Here is a 25,632-nt window from a genome sequence, read left to right as displayed (position 1 = left end):
AGATAGGATATATGTTGGATAGTTCATGGAGTCAGAGAATTTAGAGCTAAAGGTAAGGAACCTTAGAGAATTAGTCTGAATTTTCAGATGAAGAATTAAAACCATTTCTAGTTATATGAAAAAATTCTCTAAATCACTATTGATCAGAGAAATTCAAATTAAGACAACTCTGAGGTAGCATTACACAAAAACAGATTGGTTAAGATGACAGGAAACGATAATGATGAATGTTGGAGTAGAACTGTGACACTACTACATTTTTGGTGGAATTGCAATCTGATCTAACCATGCTGAAGAGCAATATAGAACTATGCCCAAAGGGCTATCAAACTGCATACCCTTTGAGACAGCAATGTTTCTAATGGGCCTGTATCCCAAAGAGAGTATAAAAAAGGAAAAGGACCCACATGTGCAAAATGTTTGTAGCAGCCTTTTTTGTGATAGAGAGGAACTGGAAACTGAATGAATGCCCATCAATTGGGGAATGACTGAATAAGTTATGGTATGTGAATGTTATGGAATATTATTGTTCGATAAGAAACAATCAGCAGGATGATTTCAGAGAGGCCTAGAGAGATTGACATGAACTGATACTAAGTGAAGTGAGTTAGAACCAAGAGAACATTGCACACAGCAACAAGATTATGTGATTATCAATTCTGGTGGATATAGCTTTTTTCAACAATGAGGTAAATCAGATCAATTCCAATGGTCTTGTGATGGAGAAAGCCATCTACATCCAAAGAGAGGACTGTGGGCACTGAATATAGATCACAACATAATATGTTCACTTTTTGTTGTAGTTTGCTTGCATTTTGTTTTCTCTCATTTTTTTTTTTTTTTTACTTTTTGATCTGACTTTTTTTTGGGGGGCAGCATGATAATTCTGGAAACATATATAGAAGAATTGCACATGTTTAACATATACTGGATTACTTGTTGTCTAGGGGAAGGGTTGGGAGGAAAGGGAGAAAAAATTTGGAACATTAGATTTTGCAAGGGTGAATTTTGCAAATTATTCATGCATATGTTTTGAAAACAAAAGGCGTTTTTTAAAAAGCAGGAAAAAAAAATTAGTCTGATACCTTGTTGATGAAACTAAGGCCCAGAAGATAAGTGACTTGCTTAAAATTACACAGGTAGTAAATAGCAAAATCAGCGTTTGAATCCAGGGCCCCTGTTGTAATTCGCTGTTATTCTACTGCTATCATGCTATAACAGTGGAAGGGAGCACAGAGAGGTTTTCAGCCTGGTGATGGTAGGGCTTGGTCTATTAGTCTACAACATTTGTCTTCCAGATGCTTACATTTTCACATTTGTGCTTTTGTTGATGCTGTTTTTTAACTGTAATATGTCTGTTTATTCCTGTCTCCTATTCAATTCTAGTCTTCCTTAAAAAGTTCTTAAGGCCTTCAAAAGGCCTCTAGCCTTCCTTGACTCAAACACTACCTCAGTCATAGACCTTCCCTGACCATACCAACCCACAGTGATATCTCTGTCTCCTGAATTCATGACATTTTATTGTTCATAAAGTTTATCATATGGTCTTTTGGCATGCTTTATCCTTTTTTTGTACTGTTATTCAACTCAGACTTTTTAATTTTCATGTATATAAATCAAGTATGACTGATGTGTTTACCCAATTAGGTGGTCAGCTACTAAAGGCAGGAACTCTTTTCTTCTTTTCCTCTTCCTCCTTCTCCTTTTTTCCACAGTACTTAATACAGTGTTATTCACAAGCTAATGAATAAAATCTATCTAATGAATATTCTCCTCTGTAAATTAATAAGTTGGCTTTCTGGAACAATTTAGTACAGTGCCCATGTGGTAACCTCAACGCATTTTAAAACTCTTTGAAGGCAAAAGTACAAGATTAATATTTAACATTTTTACTGAAATGAATATGATGTACATTTAAATGAACTTAAACTCTTCATGATTAATAACAATACTAGCTCACATTTATGTAAGTTTGCAAAATGTCTTACGTGTCCTAAAACACTATCTCTTTAAGGCTCTTTTCATAATAAGCACTTGGAGAAGGCTTGTTGCTTGTTAAGAGCATTCTTCTGGTTAAGGAAGAAAGGTTCTTAACTTGGGATCAAGAAGATCTTAGATTTCAGGGAGTCTATGAACTCGGGCGGGTGAAAAATGGCATCTTTCTGTTCATTCACTTTTAACTGAAATTTAGCGTTTCCTTTACTTAAAAGCGTTATTTTGGTACAGGATCCATAGGCTTCATCAAACCGCCAAAGGGATCTATGACCAAAACAAAAAAGCCGTCAGTCCTTGCTCCAGGACATTTCTTTGCAAGATGTAATCCTCTTGTGAAAGAGAGAAACCCGCAACCCTTCACGCTAAATAAATGGCCATCATCAGCAAATCAAATGCCTAGCGAAGCCCTGGGAAATATTTACTGAACAATACATATGGCTCAAAGTTGGACGCTCTGGATGGTGCTCAGTTACTTCTACAAGCATTTACTGAACTCCTACTGTGTGGCAGCCACTGAGTAAATTTTAATACGGGAAGCAGGAAAAATACGGACTGGCTTCTACTCTGGCGGTGTGAACGCAGCGTGGGCAGCACGGACACCTTTCCGGGATGGGTCGGTCATGGAAGCTCGGGGCAGATTCGTGAGGCTTAGAGCGACAGCTCGGAGGTTGTCTTCACTAAGGAGGCAAAGAGCGGAGGTTAACAAGCACGCCAATAATAAGACACCGACGAGGGAAGCCCGCAGGGAGAAGCCGCGGGAGACGCCCGTGCTCACTGTCACTGCAGCTTACACCTGACCGCACGGACGGCTCAGAACAGCGCCCCTCCGCCCCTCCCCAGGACGCGTCCCGAGTGTGCGGGAGAGGGCACCCCCGAGCGGCGATTTTCCGGGTTCAAAGTCTCAAATGAATTAAGCACGTGACAAAGGCAAACGAGCCAGCCAGGAAGTTTTCTCAACTTCGGTCAAAAGGATGGGTTCAGACAGATACATCAGCTACGCGTTATGTCTTTTAGTGATGTCACTAACTTCGATTTCTTTTGCCTCCGACACAAAGAATTCCTTCCCCCAAGTTCCTCCGCGCTCATCCGAGCTAATCTCTAGGCCTTGGCCCCGACCTAGAGACTGGGGGAAAGATAACAGCGGCCAAAGCCTCATTGGCCCAAGACAGACTCCTTTAAGACGCCTTCCTCTTTAAGAGACTCACTCACGTGGCTGCTGTGTTGTGTGCGCTCAGCTGGGAGGTGGGTGGTTCCTGAAGAGCGCCACATAGGCTGTCCGAGGGGAAGGGGAGGAGCTATCCGTCGGGATTGGTTAGGAAGGAAAGGGAGAAAGGGTCAGAGGCGGGGCCAGTCTCGAGGAACTGGCTTGCCCAGGGACAGCTAAGGGAGGGGTGGGCCTCACTGCAGGGGGGGGGGGGGGGGGGAGGGTAGTTAAGGAAGGGGCGGGACCCCGAAGAAGGGGCGGGGCCCACGAGAGTAAGTGGCCTGGACCAACCCGAGAACCGGACGGGTGAGGGGCGGGGCCAAACTGGGTGATTGACGCCCAAGGCCGGGCCACTGGGAGGCGGGGCCAAGGCTGGGGCCCGACTGAGACCGAGAGACGGGAGCGGCCAAGGCGCTTTACCTCAGCTGAGGAAGCAACAGCCGCCTCCGCCGCCGTCGCCGTCGCCGCCGCCGCCGCGGACCGACCCTAAGGCCAGGCCGCTCGAGGTAAGTCCGGGTCTCTGGCCAGGGCGCAGCCTAGTCATGTGGGAACTCTCTGGGCCTGGCGGTGTGGAAAGGCTCCGGGCCAGGGATCGAACTGGAGGAACTGCCTCCTGGGGTCTGCGCGGCCGCCACCGTCTGCTTTCCCTTCCCCCTCCTCACGGGCTTCGGAGGCGCTGCCGCAGGAGCAACCGGGGGGGGAGGGGGGAGAAAGCACTCTTAGGCCTGCCGAGGAGGCGGCGGCGGCGGCGGCAGAGTGAACACTGCGGATAAGGAGGGGAGACGGGCCCGGGCGAGGCCCGCACCATCACCGGGGCCCCTCCCCCCCAGCCATAACTCAGCCTAGACCCACCTCTAATCCGCCCAGCCCTAGCTTAGCCTGGACCCCCTCCCCCAGCCCGGCCACTTCTCAGCCCGAACACCCCTCCCCCATCCGCGGTTCTGCCTGGCCGCCCCTCCCCCCGTCACAACTCCAACCAGACCCCTCTGCCAGACCAACCACTGCTTAGCCTGGAGTCCTCTGACCTCTTTCCCAAGCAGCCCACCATTCCTCGGCCTCCTGCCTCCCCTCCTCCAGCCACAACTCACCTGCACTCCCTCCCCCCATTTACAAGTCGGTCCCCAGTTCTCAAGCAGCTCAAACTTCCCACACAGCTTTAACTCCCTTCCCAGAACTGGAACCCCCAAATCAACTTGAATCCTTCCCATCACTTTCTTGTCCTCTTCCCCTCAGCTCGACTGCAGCCTCTGCATTAACCCCATCACCATCTCTTTTCCTCAGGTACCATAGCGATAGCTTCAACCTCATACTACAGCCCCCTCCAAGACCCAGCCATGACAGCCCTAGCAGCCTCTTCCTCCCCTCCCCAGCCTCAGCTGCTCTCCAATTTCCATTTAAAGAAAGGACCCAATTGTTTACCTGTTCTCACAGCTTTCAGACTCCGTCCCATCCCCAGTTTAGATGTTTTTACTTAAGTGGAATAGGTCCCCTACAACTCCCACCAAGAAGTTATTTCCCCCTTAAAACGTTTGTGTAAATTGCAACGAGACAGAGCAGCAACTTTTTTTCCTTTTACGACCTTGTTAATGTCTGTTTATATGTAACTTTTTTTTTCATGGTCCCCAGAGTTGTATCATCCGCTTGCATTAAAGACAAAAACAAACCCTCTGTCCTGGGCTAATAAGTGCTGTGTCTCGGCGTGGGGTGACCCTAAGGGTCACCGTTTCTCTTTAGTAACCGGGGCTTTATCTAAAGATACGAGGACAGTTGTGACAATTGAAGGCAAATTTGGTCTCCACCTAATGGGAGGCTTGGGGGCGGTTGGTGGCACTCCAGGGCTTGCTGGGGACCCATCTGTGTGCGTTTCTTTTTGTTCTTGGCTGCCTACCCAGTCCCGCTTCCACTGCGGCTCTGCCCTCGGCCCTTCCCCCTCCTAGGCTTGCGCTGGGCTGCTCCAGCCTAGCTCAGCTGTTTCCTGCCAGTATTTGTTGTGCTGTAGGAGGTCCCCGATTCTCGTTCTCTAAACCTTACTCGGGCTTCTTTTTGATTGGCTCCGGCTTGGTCACGTGCCTCGCAATCAGCTGTTTCCCTGGTCTCTTTGTATGGAGTCCGCTCCCACTGCGCACAGGCCCTGCCTGCTTCTGTAGCCGGCGGAGGGCGCTAGCGATTCTCTTTGCTGAGCCGCAGTTCCTGCTGCTCCCCGCTGCTCTGCCAAATGTAGGAGGCCTCGGTGACCAAACCTTTTTTGGGAGAGCCTGGTAGGGGGCGTGCCTGCGGTATGCTAATAGATTTCTTGTTTATGTTGCAGTCCCATTGCACTGTAACTCTGGACAATTGTAGGCAGGACAGAGCAATGAGAACGATAGGAACTAATCGTCTGCATACAAGGAAATGGAATTCTACGGTTCTGACATTTGCATTAATCTCCCTTACACGTGATTTTGATCACTTGTGTTGGCAGAATTTTCATCCTTTTCCCTTATAAACTTAACTATGAAGTCCGTGTGTGTAGCAGATCACTTAAGAATTTTTTCATGCTCTTGAAACAACGTTGCTGTTTAATAATAGGTTATTTGCTAATTTTGCGTAATTGTCTGTGTTTCAGTGATAGTTGAACAAAACAGACCGGGAAGGGTCATTTCCAAACTAAATCCTGTGACAATTTGGGTTGGGCAGTAGATCGCAGAGCAATATATAACTGGATAAAATCTCTGTGTGTATGTGTGTGTGTGTGTGTGTGTGTGTGTGTGTGTGTGTATGTATATCTGTATATGTGTGTGTGTGTATGTGTATGTGTGTATATGTATAATGATTATATATGCCAACATGTATATACTTGTCTCTCTACATTGCTATATATTTGTTTTTTTCTACATTTTACTGTTCAGGCAGAAGATTTTTATATAAAACTGTACAATTCCTACTGTTAGAGGAAATAAGATTAAATAACCCTGAAGAAGGGAATGGTTTGGGTTAGGTAAAGGGGAAAGAGGAAAGGAATTTTAGAAGAAAATATAGCAAAAGCAGAGTCTTAAAATGCTTAGTAAGGAGACTGCACTAGGAATGATTCTTTTTTGAATAGATGATTGGATTGGTTGAATGAGGCAAGTTATATCATGCATGGCAGGATTTTATCCTATAGGCATTGATAAGTCATTTGAAGGCTCCCTTAATGGCCCTAGGCTATGGCTCTCTCTACCTTCTCTAAACTCTTACAACATTTATTGTTAACATTTCCTACTGTAAAGATTTTCGTTTTACTTCATTGGATATCTTTCCCAACCAGTATGTAAATTGTGAGGCAATAACTAGCTTTTGTTCTCTGCAAGTAGTAGCACTTAGCTGATGAGTTAGGTAGTGAATTTTTCCACCTCCTAGATTAAAAGAGAAACAGTCCCTGTCCTCAAGGAACCTATATTCTATTTGCAATAGGAAATATTCTTTCCACTGAAATAGTATTTAGTTTCTGTTTGATTATTTAATTTTTTGAGCAAGGGAACTGTGTAATGAAATTTTTAAAAATATAGACCTGTGATTTCTGTGTGGATAGGCCCTCCACTAATGTCAGACGTTATTCTTTTCTTTGCAATTCTTGTCCTTTTAAGCTAAACTTTAAACTTAGTACACTGTGATATGTTTAAAACAGAAATAGTAAAATGAATGTGGTTCCACTTAAAATATTTTGTTACTATTTATATTCGAAGATTTAGATTAGGCTCATTACCAGTTGAGCAGCAGTGTGATGCTCTTATTCATTTATTTATTTATTTTGGTGGTGATGGTAGTGGGAACCATAGGGATTTTCAAAAATTACCCATTTTGATGGTGGTGTGATCTTGCTTGACACACAATAATAACAACTGTTTGAATTAAATCTGTGAAGTGAACATTCATATAATGAAGTGATAGGTCACCTGATTATTAGAATAATCAGTTGGATCTCTTAGTATTTTTACCTTAAATTTATTTTGTGAGAAGGAACATGAAGTTGGGAGATGAGAAAAATAAAAGTTTTGTTAAGAGGATCAGAAAAAAGATGATTGATTAATGGTAAAACTGAACCTAAGTAGTAGTCTCTAATCTAGTTTGAGAGTGATAACATAATTTTTTACTAGATGATTGTCCATATTGTATTGTGTTTGTTTTCAGTGTAGTGATGAAAGGTACATAGCATTACTACCCAGGACTGGAAGGTTATATAAAATTATCTTGAATATCCTCTATCAAAGTTTTTTGTTTTTATTTTTGTTTACACAGCATTTACTATTTGAAATATGTTTGTTGAAAGGGATGGTGGCTATATTAGCAGATAAAATTTGCAAGTGCCTGGAGGCTCCTCCAGAGCTTAAAATTTTTTGACTACATATTTTCTGTACTTTAACTATGTCATGAATGTGATACTTTAACATTGTTTCTGCCAAACAAACTGAATTGTAGGCAAATTTACCTTAGAGGTCTTTTATTTATTTATTTTGTTTCTGATAAATTGCTCATCAGTGTTGCTTCAAAATGCATTAGGACATGTGAATGATTATTAAATAATTTTATGGAAAGGTGTTTCTCAGAGATTACCACACCAGTCGATTATTTTGCTGACTCATTGAATTACATCATTAGTTCCTTTTCCAGTGTTGACTAAGATAAATATATTTTGTAAATGTCATTAGCATTATTGAAATTACATTGATATAAAAGTTTGGAGATTGTTAAGGAAAAAAACTTATCTTTCCTAGGAAAGGACAAACATTATTGAAGTTATTTAAAAATAAATGGTTTCTAGATTTTCAGCTTTTACTGAAAACAAAATAAAAATGTCATAGTATTACAAAAAAAAAATAGTACAAGGAAAGTTCTGTTTTCTTGAATATTTCTTAGGTCAAGGAAACAAATTGTTCCATTGTTCTGAGAACTGACTTTATGGGTTAATCTTATTTGATTATTCATATCTCTGTTTGCTATGCAATTGTCCATAAACTTACATATACCAATTGGCAAAATGAGATCTAATAATAATAGTTAATATTTGTATGACGCTTTGTTCCAAGAACTGTGATAATAACTTTACAAATATCTCATTTGATCCTCACAACAATTTTTTGAGGTAGAAGTAGGTGCTATTATTTTTATAGATAAGAAAATGAGGGAAATGAAGGTTAAACTTTCCCAAAGTCATATATCTAATAAGTATTGTAAGATCAATTTTAAATTTGTCTTCTTGACCCCAGACATGCTACCTGCCTGATGACATCTTTAAATTGGTGTTTTGTTTTTGTTTTTTTAAGGATATCAAGTTTGTTTTAATCAAATGTTAAAAACTCATGAATTTTGATTAAGAAAACCATGTGAAAGTGTAATACTAGGATTACATTTCATATGGATAATGCCTCAAATCTGACTTTTCTTCACATCTACTTCAACCAGATCAGAAACAAACACAAACTTGAATTGATTGAATTCTTTCCAGATTTACTGAATAAAAGACTAAAATACAATTTTATGATTGTAGCTTAAGACATTAAAAATCAGAAACTTAAAATTTTTCAACTATGTTTTAGCAGATGGCTGAGAAGGTTAAAACTGAACTGCCTTTATTATATATGTTTTAAACCTGGATAATTCAATTTGAAAACTTAAGAATGAACCAACTCCTCCCTCCCTCCCCGCCCTCCCCCCAGTTATTTCATTGCAAAATGAATAGTTATTCAGTGAATAAGACTATCTCCTTTAAGGTACTTCTGCTACCTTGGACTTACTACAATATAATTAGCAGTCTTTTCATGTGAGAAGAGGAGAAATTAAAACAGGGGCTAATAGTTACTTGTCTCAGAACATGTCAAGTCAACTAAAGGGATGTAGGTATTGACTATAGTTTTGTTAAAAAAAAAAAACTGAATCTGGGGGTAATTAAAGCTTTTTTCTTTCTTCTTTTTTTTTTTTTAAATAAGTTCTTTTCCCCAAACCTCAGTACATACATGTTAATCACAGTGAATAGCAGTCTGCTCAAATAAAGTATGATGAAATTAACCTCAAGACAAAAGGCTCTCAGGTGGCCACTTCATTGGACACTTGGTAATTTTCTTCTGCCATCATGAGAAGATTTTAGAAAGGCAAGTTTCTCTTCTAGAATAAAGAAAATAATTGTCATATATTTAAAATCAGATTTTCAATGATCTCTTGTCTTTACATCACTTACATTTCCCCCATATAACTCTCCCTCTTTCTACCAGAGGCCATAATTTCTTGTAACAAAAAAAAAATTTTTAACAAGATTAAAAAAATAATTATTTTAATTTATGACAAATCTGACTTTATATGCTGCGTTCCATACCTTTGATCTCTCACATCTGCAAAGGATCAGGGGAAGATGTCTTTTCATATCTCTGTTTACTTATTAATTTTGCAACATACAGTTTAAAATTTTTAGTCATTGTTGTAATTTTTCATTTATATTGTCTTTCTGTATATTATTTTCCTGGTTCTGCTTGCCTCATTTTCCCTTACTTCCTGAAAGTCTTTTATTGCTTCTGCATTATGTTAGTCACTTCTTTCAGCACAATAATCCATTGCATTAATGTACCACAAATTGTGTAGCCATTCCTCAATTGACAGGCATCTACTTTGTTTCCAGTTATTTGCTACTACAACAATATTGCCCTAAATATTTTAGTATATTTGGAGTTATTCCTTTTGACATTGAGCTTTATGGAATATGATAAAGTAGAATCTCTGGATCAAAGAATATGGACATTTAGTCAATTTGCATGATTCCAAATTTCTTTCCAGAGAGTCTTTTTCAAATAATTTACTAATTTTTACCTGCCTGCTTTCCAGTGTTCCCAATAGTTCTTATCAAAGAGTTCCAATTTTTTGCTAATATATTAAACCTATGTGTTCTTTAGTTTTATTGTCTTTGCTTCTCTTTTTCCAGATTGTCCTTCACTTCAACATATTTGTACTCCAAGACTCTTGTTCTTTCTTGATGCTTCTTTGGAGAGACTGAACAAGTGGATTTATAGCTTTCTACTATGCTTATTACTTCAGCTGTACAGGCAGTAAACTTTAACTTCTTTTTTGTGGTTTACTTTTTCTTTTGTAGCATTCTAGAACGTCCTGTTGTGCTTCCATGCTCTCTTGGGAGTCCACAGGGTTCTGTGTTTTATCAGGCATTGGTTCAATTTGCTTTGACTTGTAATATTTATTTAAAGACATTTATACTTATTTTATTAGTCATCCTTTTAATTTTAGTATCCTTTCTGTTTATTTTCCTGTGCTCTGTGTTTTTCATTGAAATGGTTGGAGGTTTTAACTTCTTTCTTACATTCTCTTGTCATTTGCTTCTGAGCCCTCCCTTTTTGGTGGGAATACTTCCCAGGGCTGAATGGGCAACTTTGATCTCTGATTTTGGGGGTTTTTCTTTGTCTTTGCTTCAGTCCCTGCTCTAAGTTGAGAGGGGAGTGAAGGAGATGAGGCAGGCAGGACTGACTTTTGTTGGATTTGAGACCCATTTTACCAGTTTCCTGCTCCAATTCTATCCCTAGTTCTTATCCTCTTAATCCTTGACTGGGCTGAATCAATCTTCTGCCTTTTTTTTTTTTTTTTTTTTTTTTTTTTTTTTTTCAGGGTTGGAAAGAAGGCAGAATATGTGTTCTAGGCAGTCTATACAGCTTTTGGGGTTCCCTAACCTAGAGGCTACTAAAAAAATACAAAGACCATTTTCTTTCCCCACTCTCCCTTTATATCTCCCACAGAATACTTCTAACTATTTCATTCTGCATTTTGTAGAAGGGGAGTCATTTAAAAGACCTAGAAATTAAGAGAGATCTTTATTACATATTTTAGTTCTAATAACCATTTCCTGTGTAACCTTGGATAACACTTGAAACTTTCCAACCTATCCCTCATAATCTGGCCTACCTGCTTTACATACCAGTAACATATTTTGGGGTTCACTTTATCTTAGTCATCCACGATTTTTAGTCAGTCATTTTGGGGGGAGGGGGAAACAAACATTTAAATGTTTGACACATTATTGTTTGCCACAAGAACATGATTCAGGAAGCAAGATGCTTTGATTTATTCCATGGTATGATTTCTTGTCCTCTATTTTAAAGAAAGAGAAAAGACAGAATCAAGATTGCAAAATCTTTTTATTTTTAATTGTAACTTTTTATTGACAGAACATATACCTGGGTAATTTTTTACAACATTATCCCTTGCACTCGCTTCTGTTCCAACTTTTCCTGTCCTTCCCTCCACCTCCTCCCCTAGATGGCAAGCAGTCTTATACATGTTAAATATGTTATAGTATATCCTAGATACAGTCAGTATATGTGTGCAAAAACCGAACAGTTCTCTTGTTGCACAGGAAGAATTGGATTCAGAAGGTAAAAACAACCTGGGAAGAAAAACAAAAATGCAAACATTTTACACTCATTTCCCAGTGTTCTTTCTTTGGGTGTAGCTGCTTCTGTCCATCATTGATCAGCTGGAACTGATTTAGATCTTCTCTTTGTTGAAGAAATCCACTTCCATCAGATTACATCCTTATGCAGTATCATTGCTGAAGTATATAATGATCTCCTAGTTCTGCTCATTTCACTCAGCATCAGTTCGTGTCTCTCCAAGCCTGTCTGTATTCATCCTGCTGGTCATTTCTTACAGAACAATAATATCCCATAACATTCATATTCCATAACTTATTCAGTCATTCTCCAATAGATGGGCATCCATTCAATTTCCAGTTTCTATCCACTACAAACAGGGCTGCCACAAACATTTTGGCACAGACAGGTCCCTTTCCCTTCTTTAGTATTTCTTTGGGATATAAGCCCGGTAGTAACACTGGTGAATCAAAGGGTATGTATGCACCGTTTGATAACTTTTGGGGCATAATTCCAGATTGCTCTCCAGAATGGTTGGATTCGTTCACAACTCCACCAATAATGCATCAATGTCCCAGTTTTCCTGTATCCCCTCCAACATTCATTATTATTTTTTCCTGTCATCTTAGCCAAGATTGCACAATCTTAATCAAGGATGGGATCACCTCCTAGGAAGGTCTTCTGTACTTGACATTTATATCTCCATTATCGCTTCTACTTATCTTTCTAGCCTCTTTACACGATATTCTCCTTCTTACAATTTATTGATTGTCCAATCAAATTTGCCTTCTTTTTCTTCACATGGCACTCCATTTTTTCAGTGTTCTTATATTGGGTGTCTCATCCATACTTGGAATGTCTTCTTTCTTTTCTTCCCCATCATAAAGTCTCCTCTTTGTAAGACTTAGGAAATACTATCTTCTAGAGTCTTTCCTGATTTCTCCCTTTACCAAAGTGCTAATGTTGTCCTTTCCCAAATATTTTGTGTTTATTTTTTATTTATTATATACCTCCCTTAATATCTTTTTGATAGAATTGCAAGTGGGAGCAAGGAATATTTCATTTTTGGTTTGTTTTAGGTTTTGTATATCCAATTTTTGGCACATAGGTTAGGGATAGAGGGGTTATGCCTGTGACTTTATTATTGGCATAGGGATTATTGGGTGGGGAAACTCCAACTAAGTGGGGATCAGCATTTTTCTGCAACTAAAGTCTTGAGAATTTCTTAGAGCATTTAGAGGTTAACTGACTTTCCCAGTCACATAGCTAGTATAGTTACTTGAACCTGGGTCTTGGCTTTAAGGCCAGCTTTGAGTCTAGTATGTGATGTGATAATCTCTAACACATAGTAAGTAGTTAATAAATTCTTTACAATTATTGTCCCATTTTCTCCCCATGGCCTCACCTCCCATTTCTAAATACTATTTACTTTTCAGTTTGTGAGAGTTGTCATCATGGCTGCTTCTACCTATAATTTAGACAGTGGGGTCTAGGCATGTTTCTCCCAACTTGGAAGAAGTGTAACTCTTGTCTAATATTCTTTGGGTTCATTAAATAGTTATTTTCATTAGGGACTAAACATATAATAAGTTCTTGTTTGTTAGGTATTGTGCCAGAAATTATCAAAAATGAAATAGCCCTTAATCTCTTTTTATTAGAGGAAAACATGTATTTATATAGAAAATATATGCAAGATAGTTCTAGTAAGTAGGAGAAAGGAAGATACTAGAGAAGCTATAATACCTTAGGGACATTATGATGATCTTACTTACGAAATAGTGAATGACAGACACATTTAGCTTCACAGAGAAGTTTGTTTCACCCTATAGGGAAATAGGAGGTGAAGGGGGAAAGGAAGGAAGAAGGCTAATAGGGAGAACCCAAAGTAGAAGAGGAAAGTAGTATAAGAAAGGAGAAGGGGCTGAAAAGGGGAGGGCTACTTGAGGGAAATGGTGGTCAGAAGCAAAATACTAGGGAAGAAGGAAAGGGGGAAAGAGAAGAGAAAAATATAATTGGGGGTAAACAAGATGGTAGAAAATACAGAGTTAGTAATTTTATCTGTGAATGTGGTGAACTCCCATAAAATGGGCAGAATGCACACACACACACACATATATATAAATGTTTTTTAAAGATGAATCTGGCCACATAAACAGGATAAACTAGAAGTTAAAGAAACAGGTGGCAGGGAGTCGATTATAAAACCACTGAAATAATCAAGGAGAGTGATGAGTTAGTTGGGTGACATCAGCTGAGATGGATGAGGAAAAAATAATTCAAAGGACTTGGTAATTGGATGTGAAACAACAGGAGTTAAAAGGGACCCCAAGGTTTCTAGTGAAGTTTAAAGCTTAAAAGCATGATGGTACCACTGAGAGAAATAGTGAAATCCATTGAGGAACTAAGAAAAGGTTAAGTTTGGTTGGGGGGCATGAGTTTGAAGTGATGTTAAGATAGTCAAAAGGTTCAACACAGATGGTTAAAGATGTCACACTAAATATAACAAAATCATTTAAGGAAGTAATGTCCTCAGATTTTTTCTATAGTTTATAAATTTCCAAATGCCTATTTGACTAAAAAAAAAAAAGTGTGTGTGTATATATACATACATACACATATATATATATATGTGTATATATATATATATATATATTGCTCCTTGTTATCTTGTCTAAACAATAATCTATTTTTAACCTGTTTTTAAGACTCTTATCTTTCCATCCAACCTTATTTCTCTCTAAACATTCATAGATAATATTTCTGTTAAGATGTGATTCATCTTCCTACCCAATCCCCAGCCATTGCTAAAATTATTAATGCTATCTGGAATCTCCTTCCTCATACTTTCTGCCATTAACCATTTAGAGTAAACCAGATAATTATCTTTACCTTCTTTAATTTCATATAGTATTAAACACCTGTCACCGGTTCCCAATCTTTGGTTTATGGGAACCCCTTTTAACATAAGAATTCTTTGATTACTCTCCAACACTAACACACAATAACAATTGAAGTGTTATTTCTGTTGAATAGGAAAACATATGACCAAAAACTATAGAGTTCAAGTAGCATTTGAAAGAATTTGTCTTAGTCATAGCAGCATCAGTGTTTATTTTAAAAACTTATTTATGCATTTTTGGCACTAAGTAAGGATCAAAATGCCAATTTGGGGTACAAGGATTTTTGGAGTCCTTTGATGATAACACACCTTGGAACTAGTAATCAATACTACTTATTTGGCACTTAGCAAACATTCCTTTGTGCTATTATTTTTATATAGGTGTCATAGTTGCCCAGCTAAATTGTATGTTACTTGAGAGGAGTGATCCCTTATGTTCTTCTATCAAGTGTGCCCAGAATAATGTTTTGCACAAAAATAGTCAATCAGTGTATGGTTGGCAGTCATAAACTTTTAAATGTGTTGCTATGTCAAGATGATCTGTCATTGCTGTTGTTTAGAAGTCTATACTTTTTTTCTTATTTTTTTCTTATGGCTTTTTATATACAAAACATATGCATGGGTAATTTTTCAACATTGACCTTTGCAAAAACTTCTGTTTCAACTTTCCTTCCCTCCACCCCCTCCCCTAGATGACAGGCAGTCTCATACATGTTAAACATGTTAAAGTATATGTTAAATACAATATATATACATATTTATACAATCATCTTGCACAAAAAAGATCAGATTTAGAAAGAAGATAAAAATAACATGAGAAGAAAAAACAAAAATGCAAGCAAACAACAGAAAGAGTGGAAGTGTTAGTTGTGGTCCATACTCATTTCCCAGTGTTCTTTCTCTGGGTGTAGCTGGTTCTGTTCATTACAGATCAATTGGAACTGATTTGAATCCTCTCAATATTTAAGATAGCCACTTCCATCAGAATTGATCCTCATATAGTATTGTTATTGAAGTGTATAATGATCTCCTGGTTCTGCTCATTTCACTTAGCATCAGTTCAAATATGTTTCTCCAAGCCTCTCTGTATTCATCCTGCTGGTCATTTTTTATAGAACAACCATATTCCTTAACATTCATTTATCACAATTTATTCAGCCATTCCCATTCAATTTCCAGTTTCTAGCCACTACAAAAAAGGACTGCCACAAACATTTTTGCACATACAGGTTCCTTTCCCTTCTTTAATATCTCTTGGGGATATGAGCCCAGTAGTAATACTTCTAGATCAAAGGATATGCACAGTTTGATAATTCTTCAAGTATAGTTCTAAATTGCTCTCCAGAATGGTTGGATCCATTCACAACTCCACCAACAATACATCAGTGTCCCAGTTTTCTCAATCCCCTCCAACATTCGTCATTACCTTTTCCTGTTATTTTAACCAATCTGACAGGTGTATAGTGAAATCTCAGAGTTGTCTTAATTTGCATCTCTCTGATCAATAATGATTTGGAACATCTTTTCACATGACTAGAAATAGTTTCAATTTAGAAGTCTACATTTTAAAAACTCTTTACTAACAATGTCATTTGCTTAAATCTATATTTAAATCACCATCCATAGTCTACTGTCATCTTATGTATGTCAAGGCCAAAATTTTGTTCCTAGAAAATTTGGTTATTGATTTTCTAAATATTACATGAGAGTGGGGAGGTGATATAGGAGGAAAGGATATAGGATATTACGAGAGAGAGATTGTACATTTAAAAAAAAGATCTTTACTCATATCTTTGTTGTTCACATCACCTAGATTTCTTCTTTTATCTGTCCTCCTCCTAGAGAACCATTTCTTATAAAATTGTTGCTTTTTTTTTTTTTTTTAAGAAAAAGGAAATTTTAAAAAATTCATTAGAATTAGTCAACACAGTGAGAAAATCCAATGTTGTTTATAGTATTTTATATCCAAGAAGCTGAGTCTCAAAAAGGCTCAGAACAGGGGAAGTCTCATCACTTATTTTCTTTGGAGCCAAGCTTGTTTTTTTTTGTTTTTGTTTTTGTTTTTTTTTTTTTAAATACTGTTTGCAACATTCAGATTCAATTGTTTTGCAGTGTTATTTCTTTTTTTTTGTTTGTTTGTTTATGAATCTTTTTTTTTATTTAATAGCCTTTTATTTACAGATTATATGTATGGGTAATTTTACAGCATTAACAATTGCCAAACCTCTTGTTCCAAATTTTCACCTCTTACCCCCCACCCCCTCTCCCAGATGGCAGGATGACCAGTAGATGTTAAATATTAAAATATAAATCAGATACACAATAAATATACATGACCAAACCGTTATTTTGCTGTACAAAAAGAATCATACTCTGAAATATTTGTACAATTAGCTTGTGAAAGAAATCAAAAATGCAGGTGGGCATAAATATAGGGATTGGGAATTAAATGTAATGGTTTTTAGTCATCTCCCAAAGTTCTTTCTCTGGACATAGCTGGTTCAGTTCATTACTGCTCCATTGGAAATGATTTGGTTGATCTCATTGCTGAGGATGGCCAGGTCCATCAGAACTGGTCATCATATAGTATTGTTGTTGAAGTATATAATGATCTCCTGGTCCTGTCATTTTACTCAGCATCAGTTCGTGTAAGTCTCTCCAGGCCTTTCTGAAATCATCCTGTTGGTCATTTCTTACAGAACAATAATATTCCATAATATTCATATACCACAATTTATTCAGCCATTCTCCAACTGATGGGCATCCACTCAGTTGCCAGTTTCTAGCCACTACAAAGAGGGCTGCCACAAACATTCGTGCACATACAGGTCCCTTTCCCTTCTTTATGATCTCTTTGGGATATAAGCCCAGTAGTATGCAGTGTTATTTCTTTCAATTCACCTTGTGTTGGTTATTATGTGTGTTCTTTTCCTGCCCCTGCTTATTTGATGTTGTTTTCATCTGTTTTGGTGGGTAGTCTATGTATTTAGGCAATGCAATGTTTTTATATTTTTTTATATTTTATTTACAAGTTATATGCATGGATAATTTTACAGCATTGACAATTGCAAAACCTTTTGTTCCAATTTTTCCCCTCCTTCCCCCTCCTGCCCCTGCCCCCTGCAGGTTGACCAATATATGTTAAATATGTTAAAGTATAAATTAAATACGATATAAGTACACATGTCCTAACAGTTATTTTGCTGTACAAAAAGAATTAGACTTTAAAATAGTGTACTATTAACCTGTAAAGGAAATCAAAAATGCAGGGGGACAAAAATAAAGGGATTGGGAATTCTATGTAATGGTTCATAGTCAATCTCCCAGAGTTCTTTTGCTGGGTATAGCTGATTCAATTCATTACTGCTCTATTGGAACTGATTTGGTTCATCTCATTGTTGAAGAGGGCCACGTCCATCAGAATTGATCATCATATAGTATTGTTGTTGAAGTATATAATGATCTCCTGGTCCTGCTCATTTCACTCAGCATCAGTTCGTGTAAGTCTCTCCAGGGCTTTCTGAAATCATCTTGCTGGTCATTTCTTACCGAACAATAATATTCCATAATATTCATATACCACAATTTATTCAGCCATTCTCCAACTGATGGGCATCTACTCAGTTTCCAGTTTCTAGCCACTACAAAGAGGGCTGTCACAAACATTCTTGCACACAGGTCCCTTTCCCTTTTTTAAGATTTCTTTGGGATATAAGCCCAGTAAAAACACTGCTGGATCAAAGGGTATGCACAGTTTGATAACTTTTTAAGCATAGTTCCAAATCCCTCTCCAGAATGACTGGATGTTCTCACAATTCCACCAACAATGTATTCATGTCTCTGTTTTCCCACCATTCAGCATTATCTTTCCCTGTCATTCTAGCCAATCTGACAGGTGTGTAGTGGTATCTCAGAGTTGTCTTAATTTGCATTTCTCTTAGGCAAAAAAGAAAAAAACTATTATTGCTTCTTGCAGAATAGATGCCTGATAAATGTGTTTTGATGTTTGTGGTACATCTCTCCTCTTTACTCTTAGGTTTCTAGAGTTTGGCATACACAGCAGATAAAAATGGGCAGAATTTTCCTTGATCATATCGGTGGGACTCGGCTGTTTTCCTGTGCAAACTGTGATACAATTTTGACCAATCGCTCAGAACTCATCTCTACTCGCTTCACAGGAGCTACTGGAAGAGCTTTTCTTTTCAATAAGGTAGGTAAGAAAACAAATGTATGTTTATATTCTGGAAATTCAAATTCTCTTCTGTCACATTGAAATAGACTTGACAGTGCCTGTTCTGGCTCTGTATTCCTGTGTTGAAGATCATAGGAAAGGTTTTTTACATTTAGAAATCCCTTCTTTCCATACTCCTTTGTGTCCTAGATTAATTATTTCATACATTTAAAATAGGAAGGGACTTTATATGGCATTGTGATCAATTCTTTCAGTTTTCTGAAAGAATTTTCACTTTCAGAGTGGGGAAGAACTTTACAGTGAATGAGGGTAGGCTATGAACAGAGTTCTTACTGACTTCAAGTCCTCTGCACTATGCAACACTGGACATTATGCTTGATTTCCTTAAGTGTTTATGATTTAAAAGATCTAATACCAGTTGTCAGAGCCATTTGAAATGATTGCTACCTGGGTGGGAGCTCTCTTATATCAGAATGACAAAAATGTCATCTATAGGGTGTTGGTCTCACATAGACAGTTCCCCATAGAGAATTGGTTATAACTTATCCTAGGATTTAGAGTTGGAAGTGACTTGGAATTAGACTTCCATCTCATTCAGTTCCATCATTTTGTGGTCGAAGAAACTGACACTAGAGACTTATTCACAGGTACTAAGTAGCAATGACAGAATTTGACTACAAATCTAATACTCCTTCCACTATAACAGAGTACTAAGCATCACACTTTGAATTTAAGAATTATATAAATTATTTGTCTCTCCTGCTTTTTAAATCTGCAGTTATTAAGCAGCTATCCTATTTCATGTCTAATAGTGAGCATTAAATGCAATCTCCCTTTTAAAAATATGAACTAAACATAAAGCTTTGGGAAAACTCTTCTGGGAATCAAAACAAATGATTGTAATTAGGCTCTAATTGTCATCGAAGAGGTCATTGTAAATGGGCCAATAAAAGGAAGAAAAAGATGATCTTTTATTTTCCTTTATTGTGTAACTAAGGGTAAAGAAGCCCTTTTGGCCTCTAATTTAAACTTTGTCATTTATTTTAGAGCATGAAAAGTAATAGGAATAAGTAATAGGAATTCCCATTATGTTTTATTAGTACTTAGAAAATTCTTACCTATAGTTAAAATTTTTACTTAAAATTATATAGACTTAGAGTTGGAAGCCATCTAGTCAAATCTCTGCCTGAAGAATATTCCAGTAAGTACATACCTTGCCTCTTCTTGAATACCTCTACTTGCTAGGAATTCACTTTCCCCTGAGGCACCTCACTCTACTTGTGAATAACTTTCCTTATCCCTGGAGTAGTTTCTGGCTATTGGGCCTAAATCTAATTATGGATAACTTTCACCATTTGTTCCTAGACTTTGGGATTCATTTGCCTATCTAATCTCTCAACCATATGATAGTCCTCCTAAGATTTGAAGACAGTTCACATCCCTTTACTTCTCAGCCTTCTCTTCCTCAGCCTCAATATCTCAGCTGTTTTTGATTCACCTTTACAATTAGCTTCAATTTCAGGTTGGTGCCCAGTAAAAGAGTATTGATTATATTACTTACTATTCTGATTATATTTTATGGTGTAGCCTTTGTATCGTAGGAAAAGGACAGAAAAATCACTTCTGTAAACTGAAATATTTTAGTGTAGTGCAGGTTTACTATATTGTCATATATGGGCCCTTTTAACACTCACCTTTGGAGCAGGATTATTGAACGATAATATTAACATGTTGCAAGTTAAATTTTTTTAATGAAGACTACCTACTGTATGCCTAAATTACCTTAAAATCCTTTTCAGATTTTTATTTCTCAGCTTCTGTGTCAGTTTATTTGTATCTAACTTAAATATCTGTGGAAGATTTCTTAGAGTGATTTAGGACAACTCCAATCAATTTTACTGTATCTTCTGTGTGAGTACTAGCCAAAAAAATAATAATAATAATAATATTTTTCCTATTACACTTATGTCTACAATCATTTCTACCATTGCCATGGATTATATTATTATTTCTTCTCTTTATTCTTTAGCATTACCAAAAAATGAATTTTTAAGGTCTGCCAGCAATTGGTCCCAGTCAGTCAATAAGCATTGTTAAATATTTACTATATCTTAAGCATGAAGCTTTTCCACACTTTCCAAGAGGCTTCATTTCTTCCTTTTATAAGAAGAGTCCCAAGTCAGTTGATTAACCTATGTCCATCATAGCCTGGTAAACAATGACACATTTTTTTCCTGATGATTGTTGTGTATTTCAGTGAGCCGCCTTACTCTAGTAGCCATTTAGTGCCCTGTCCTCCCTTCATTGATAGATTTTTGGTTAGGTAGCTCTTTGCAGTTCTTAAAAAGATGGGGCTGGATGACCCTGACTTTGAGCCACATTTTGACTTGAATTATTATTTGGCACTGAAATAAGATTTCTGTTTCATTGGGAACTTAATTCATTGTTAAAGATAATTTTTTGTATAAAGAAAGTGAACAAAGAAAGAACATCCATGCTAGCACTATACACTGGCCAGATTTGTAATGATGACTTTAAGGCCATGATGAACATATTACAGCTTAAACTGGGGGAAAAAGAAAAAAAAAAAAGGTTCTGTTTTAATATCTAGCAGCAGTGCTGTATAGTAGACACTTAAATACTCATTAACTTGTTCTCCTTATTGGAAATTGTCAGTCTTAATCTTAATTTAAAATGTCTTCCACCTATTTGAGGGCCATTATCTTAGAAAGAATAGAAAGCTGACCTTGAAGCCAAGTCCCACCTCTGACATGCTGGCTTTGTAACTCTACAAACAACCTTTCAGTGCTATAGGCAATTCTCTAAGACTCTTAAATTTCAGAGAAAGTGCCAACCGGCTTTGATAGGAATTTCCTATAACAGTAAAATGACAGTTCTACTTAGTCTCCGTCTGTATCTGCATGTTCATTTGCCTCATAAAGAATCATCCAAAAGAATCCTGGGACTTAGAAAAGATCTGTGCACTAATAGCTGCCTTCTTCAGAATGACCTGACCTTATAATTCATCTCTCTCTACACAACCACCATCCTGTGTAGTTTTCTTTATCATCTCTCACCTGGGCTATTGCAATAGCTTCCTAATTGATATTCCTACCTCAAGCTCCTTTTCCTCTCCAGCTCACCTTATACCTAGTTGTTAATTTAATATTTCTGCCCAACAAATTTTAGGGTTTTTTTTGTTGCATCTAGGAACACATGTGAAGTGTTCTTTTAGTATTTAAAGACTTTCACAATCTCATTCCATTCTTTCCAGGCTTATAATAATACTCCCTTTCCTGCACTCCAATCACAATCCAACCACATTTACATACTTGCTGTCACTTACACATGATATTCTAACTCCTGTCTCTCATACCTAGGGAGTGCTTACTTGGGTTCTTTCTCACTCTCGCTCTGCACTCTTTTTCTCTTGCTCTTATTCCCTCTCCTTCTCCCTCTCCCCTCATTTCTCTCATCCTCTGCTATTTAGATTCTGTAACTTCCATCAAATTAGGATGATAAGATGGTTCAGTAGATAGAGTTCAAGGTCTGAAATCAAGAAGACCTGAATTCAAATTCAGCCTCAGGCAATTACAGGCAGTGTGACTATGGGGCAAGTCACTTACCCTTGTTTGCCTCATTTTCTAAATATATAAAATAAGCTGGAGGAGGAAATGGCAAACCATTTTAGTATCTTTGCCAAGAATATTTCAGATGAGGTCACAAAGAGTGTGACACAACTGAAAAAGGACTGAAGCTTCCATCAAAACTCAACTCAGGAAGTACCTGCTACTTGAGAAATCCTACTTGATTTCCTCCTCCCATTATCTTGTATTTATCTTTAATATTTTAATACATATATTTTATCTGCCTGTTTTCCATAATAGAATGTAAGTTCTTTAAACCCAAAAACTCTCTTGATTTTTTAGTATGTAAGTGCTTAACAAATGCTTTTTGGTTGATCATTTAGGATAATGAGAAGTTGTGTGTCATAGTTGATAAAGGAAGAAAAAACTTTGAAGTCAGGAAAATCTGATTTACATTTTTCTCCAAACCTGTACTATAACCTTAACCTTGAGAATCTGTAGCAATGGAATGAGTTTCCCCATACTTGAAAGTGCCCTATACTAATGAAATCACAAATCTGGACCAAAATAAAACCAGGAAAAAGTGTTTCCTGTTACTAAGTGGTTGTATTAGTGCCATTTCATGTATTCCTTTTTGGTGTTTACAGTCAGATTTTGGACAATCCTAGGTACACAGTCCCACCTCTTTCTCCCACTCCCCAGGAATTTTAACCAGATTATTAGGGAGGTTTATTGTTAAACTTGCATGCCAAAAAGCTCTTATTTCTTTAGGGCTTGTCATTTATATCTCTACATCCCCAGTACTTTGTGCTACGCCACATTAGTCAGAAAACTTGATGTGTTGGTATGCAAGTGCTGCCTATGTAACAGCCCTGGACTTGTCAACAAATGATGTTTATTCTTTGAAAACATTTTCTTTCTTAGGTAGTTAACCTTCAGTACAGTGAAGTTCAGGACCGGGTTATGCTTACTGGGCGCCACATGGTTCGAGATGTGAGCTGCAAAAACTGCAACAGCAAACTCGGCTGGATCTATGAGTTTGCCACTGAAGACAGCCAACGTTATAAGGAAGGCCGCGTGATTTTGGAACGGGCTCTTGTTCGAGAAAGCGAGGGCTTTGAAGAGCATGTACCCTCTGATAACTCTTGAAGAGAAAAAGCTTGCCGTCTTTTCCCAGGTCTCCTTCACTGAAACAGAAAAAAAAATCTACTTACATACACTGTCACCTTAGCATCAGAGTCGGATTCATGAACTGTGGAACAAGAGGTGGAGAGAATTGGAGGTGGAACCTTTCTTTTTTTTTTTTTTTTAAACTTTATATTTTCCATCCAACAGCTGTGTGTAGAGGGAGTATTATGCAGATGCCATTATCTTTTTTTTCCTTTTTTCTTATGTTTTACATCTTTAAGCTGAATAGTGTATCTGCAACTATATGGTGGGTTGAAAGGGAAAACAAATCTGGGCTATTAGAGTGAAATCAGTGTTTTTTAGTGTGAACTTTGGAGGTAAAATAGAAGTCAAGTATGGTTTTTAAGCTTCTTTGGGGGACTTAATTTTAATTAAAAAAAAAAAAGTTTTTTTACCTGATTTGCTAGTTCAGATAAGAGATCCGAATTTGTGACCAGCGCTAAAGGTTCAGTGTTAGTGTGGCTCGTGCTGGCCATTTTGCCATATTCTTGTGGGGGTTGAACAGTAGCACAGAGCCCATTCTTCCTTGTCAGTCTTGGCCCAAAAGCGTCACCATTGCTAGTTACTTGTCACCATATATTTGGTGTTGATTGGAAACTTTTCAGAAATGGGGCAGAACTGCTTGGTTGTCCTTTTTTCCATGTAACTTAAGCATATAATATAAATAAAGAAATAGTTGGATGTTTCTGGTCCTGTGTTGCTTTAACAATCAAAAGTTCACATGATGAGAATTTGATAAGTAATGATTATAATAGTGAATGTTTTTCTCTTCATCTCTATTCCAGATTCACTAAATGTAAGAGATTACTGCAATCTGTTTAAATTAAAATATTCTATTTTTAAACCCACAATGTTGTAGTTCAGGGGGAAAAAAACAGTTGAACAAAATGTCAATGTGCATCCAAGCAGAAAGCATATAATTTGCATCTGTTTAAAAGAAAGGGAGACAACAAAACAGCCTGTCTTCCAGTACTGCATCACACAGGGGTTTGGTGTGTGCCTCATGTGTGCATGATCTTTCTGATGAACCTTTACATCCTGGTACTTGGGCTAGCCAAATAGATTCAGTTCTTTGTAATTAATACCAGGATCCCTACCAGGAATTCAGCTATTGAAATAAAAACTGTAATTAGTCCCTCTGTAAAGAGGTACTTAAAGTTTGACTCAGGGTGTTTGTCCACATTTCCTGAACTTGAAATATTGGCCCTTTTTCCTTCCATTCCATCTAGACACTCCAGTACTTTCTACTGGTCAAATAGAGGCCATTAAAACAACTTGTCTGAATGCACCATCTACACATATCCATGACTTTTCTAGATCTATCTGATTAGAAAGAAGACTGACCTTGTCAAGCATTCAATCTTCAGCAGCCATCTCTGCCTGCTAGACATTGAAGACATTTGCTAGGCTTGGTTTAGACCATGTTCTTTCTTATCTGATCTCTGGGTTCTTGGTTAGATGAATATCTCCTATTAACTGGAGACAACATTGTAATTGAATTAAGATGTGCCCCCCCCCCCCCCAAAAAAAAAAAAGAGAGAGAGAGAGAGCTTTCCTTCACCAAGGAAACCATTTGGCTTATTTGCTTATTGATTTTTTGACAAATTCATAATGGCATGTTTTGCCTGCAGCACTCTGTATGTTTGCTGTTAAAATAAAGTATGTTTTGTCCTGTATTGTCTCAGCACTGTTTACTTTCCAGTGTCTCTTGGATTGCCATGTTAGGTTTGGGGGAGGGGAGGCTCCAGAGTTAGATGGAGAGTTGCATAGGTCAGCATGGAGGAAAGGCATAATGGAGAAACACACTAACTCTGGAGTGGGAGAACTTGGGTAAGCAAACTCCCTTTAATTTTTATTAGCACTGACCTTTAACAAGTCACTCAACAGCCTTATATAATGAGGGGGCTAGACTCAGATGGTCTCTGAGGGCCCTGCCAGACTTAGTTCTATATCTTATGATGCTTGCTTTCTAGGACTACTATTAAGCACTGTTCCTGGCCCTGGAAGTAAATAGGGAAGATAACTCTCTATGTGTAATAAATTATACTTGTATTAATATATGAATTAAATATTTAATATAGCCCTACTATGCAAAGCACTGTGCTTAGCTTTGGGATTACCAGTGAAACCTGTTTAAGGAATTTAAATTAGGAGAGAAGAGTGACAGCCACAAGAGGTATCAAAGT

At 37.7% G+C, this 25,632-nt stretch overlaps 1 protein-coding gene and 1 long non-coding RNA gene across 2 annotated transcripts; one reads left to right on the top strand and one right to left on the bottom strand.

Moving 5' to 3' along the window:
* Nucleotides 1-1,866: 1,866 nt before the first annotated feature.
* LOC116421497 lies at nucleotides 1,867-3,503 on the bottom strand. Its single transcript, XR_004231871.1, has 2 exons — nucleotides 3,205-3,503; nucleotides 1,867-2,672 (listed from the first exon to the last, which is right to left on the bottom strand). It is a non-coding gene; the product is annotated as an uncharacterized LOC116421497 (long non-coding RNA).
* A 3-nt stretch (nucleotides 3,504-3,506) lies between these two features.
* YPEL5 (yippee like 5) lies at nucleotides 3,507-25,122 on the top strand. The gene is made up of 3 exons (XM_031951305.1): nucleotides 3,507-3,705; nucleotides 18,516-18,689; nucleotides 23,183-25,122. Exons 2-3 carry the CDS (start codon nucleotides 18,549-18,551, stop codon nucleotides 23,405-23,407), a joined length of 366 nt encoding a protein of 121 aa, XP_031807165.1. The 5' UTR covers nucleotides 3,507-3,705; nucleotides 18,516-18,548; the 3' UTR covers nucleotides 23,408-25,122.
* Nucleotides 25,123-25,632: the final 510 nt, after the last annotated feature.

The sequence above is a fragment of the Sarcophilus harrisii genome, chromosome 2, assembly GCF_902635505.1.
Source record: "Sarcophilus harrisii chromosome 2, mSarHar1.11, whole genome shotgun sequence".
NCBI lineage: Eukaryota > Metazoa > Chordata > Mammalia > Dasyuromorphia > Dasyuridae > Sarcophilus > Sarcophilus harrisii.
This window is presented reverse-complemented; position numbering and strand designations above follow the sequence as displayed.

Excerpts from the sequence above, each read along its gene's own strand:
- YPEL5 (XM_031951305.1), top strand. The coding sequence starts at position 18,549 with ATGGGCAGAATTTTCCTTGATCATATCGGTGGGACTCGGCTGTTTTCC. Across the intron at positions 18,690-23,182 it reads GAGCTTTTCTTTTCAATAAG|GTAGTTAACCTTCAGTACAG; the intron begins GTAGGTAAGAAA and ends TTTCTTTCTTAG.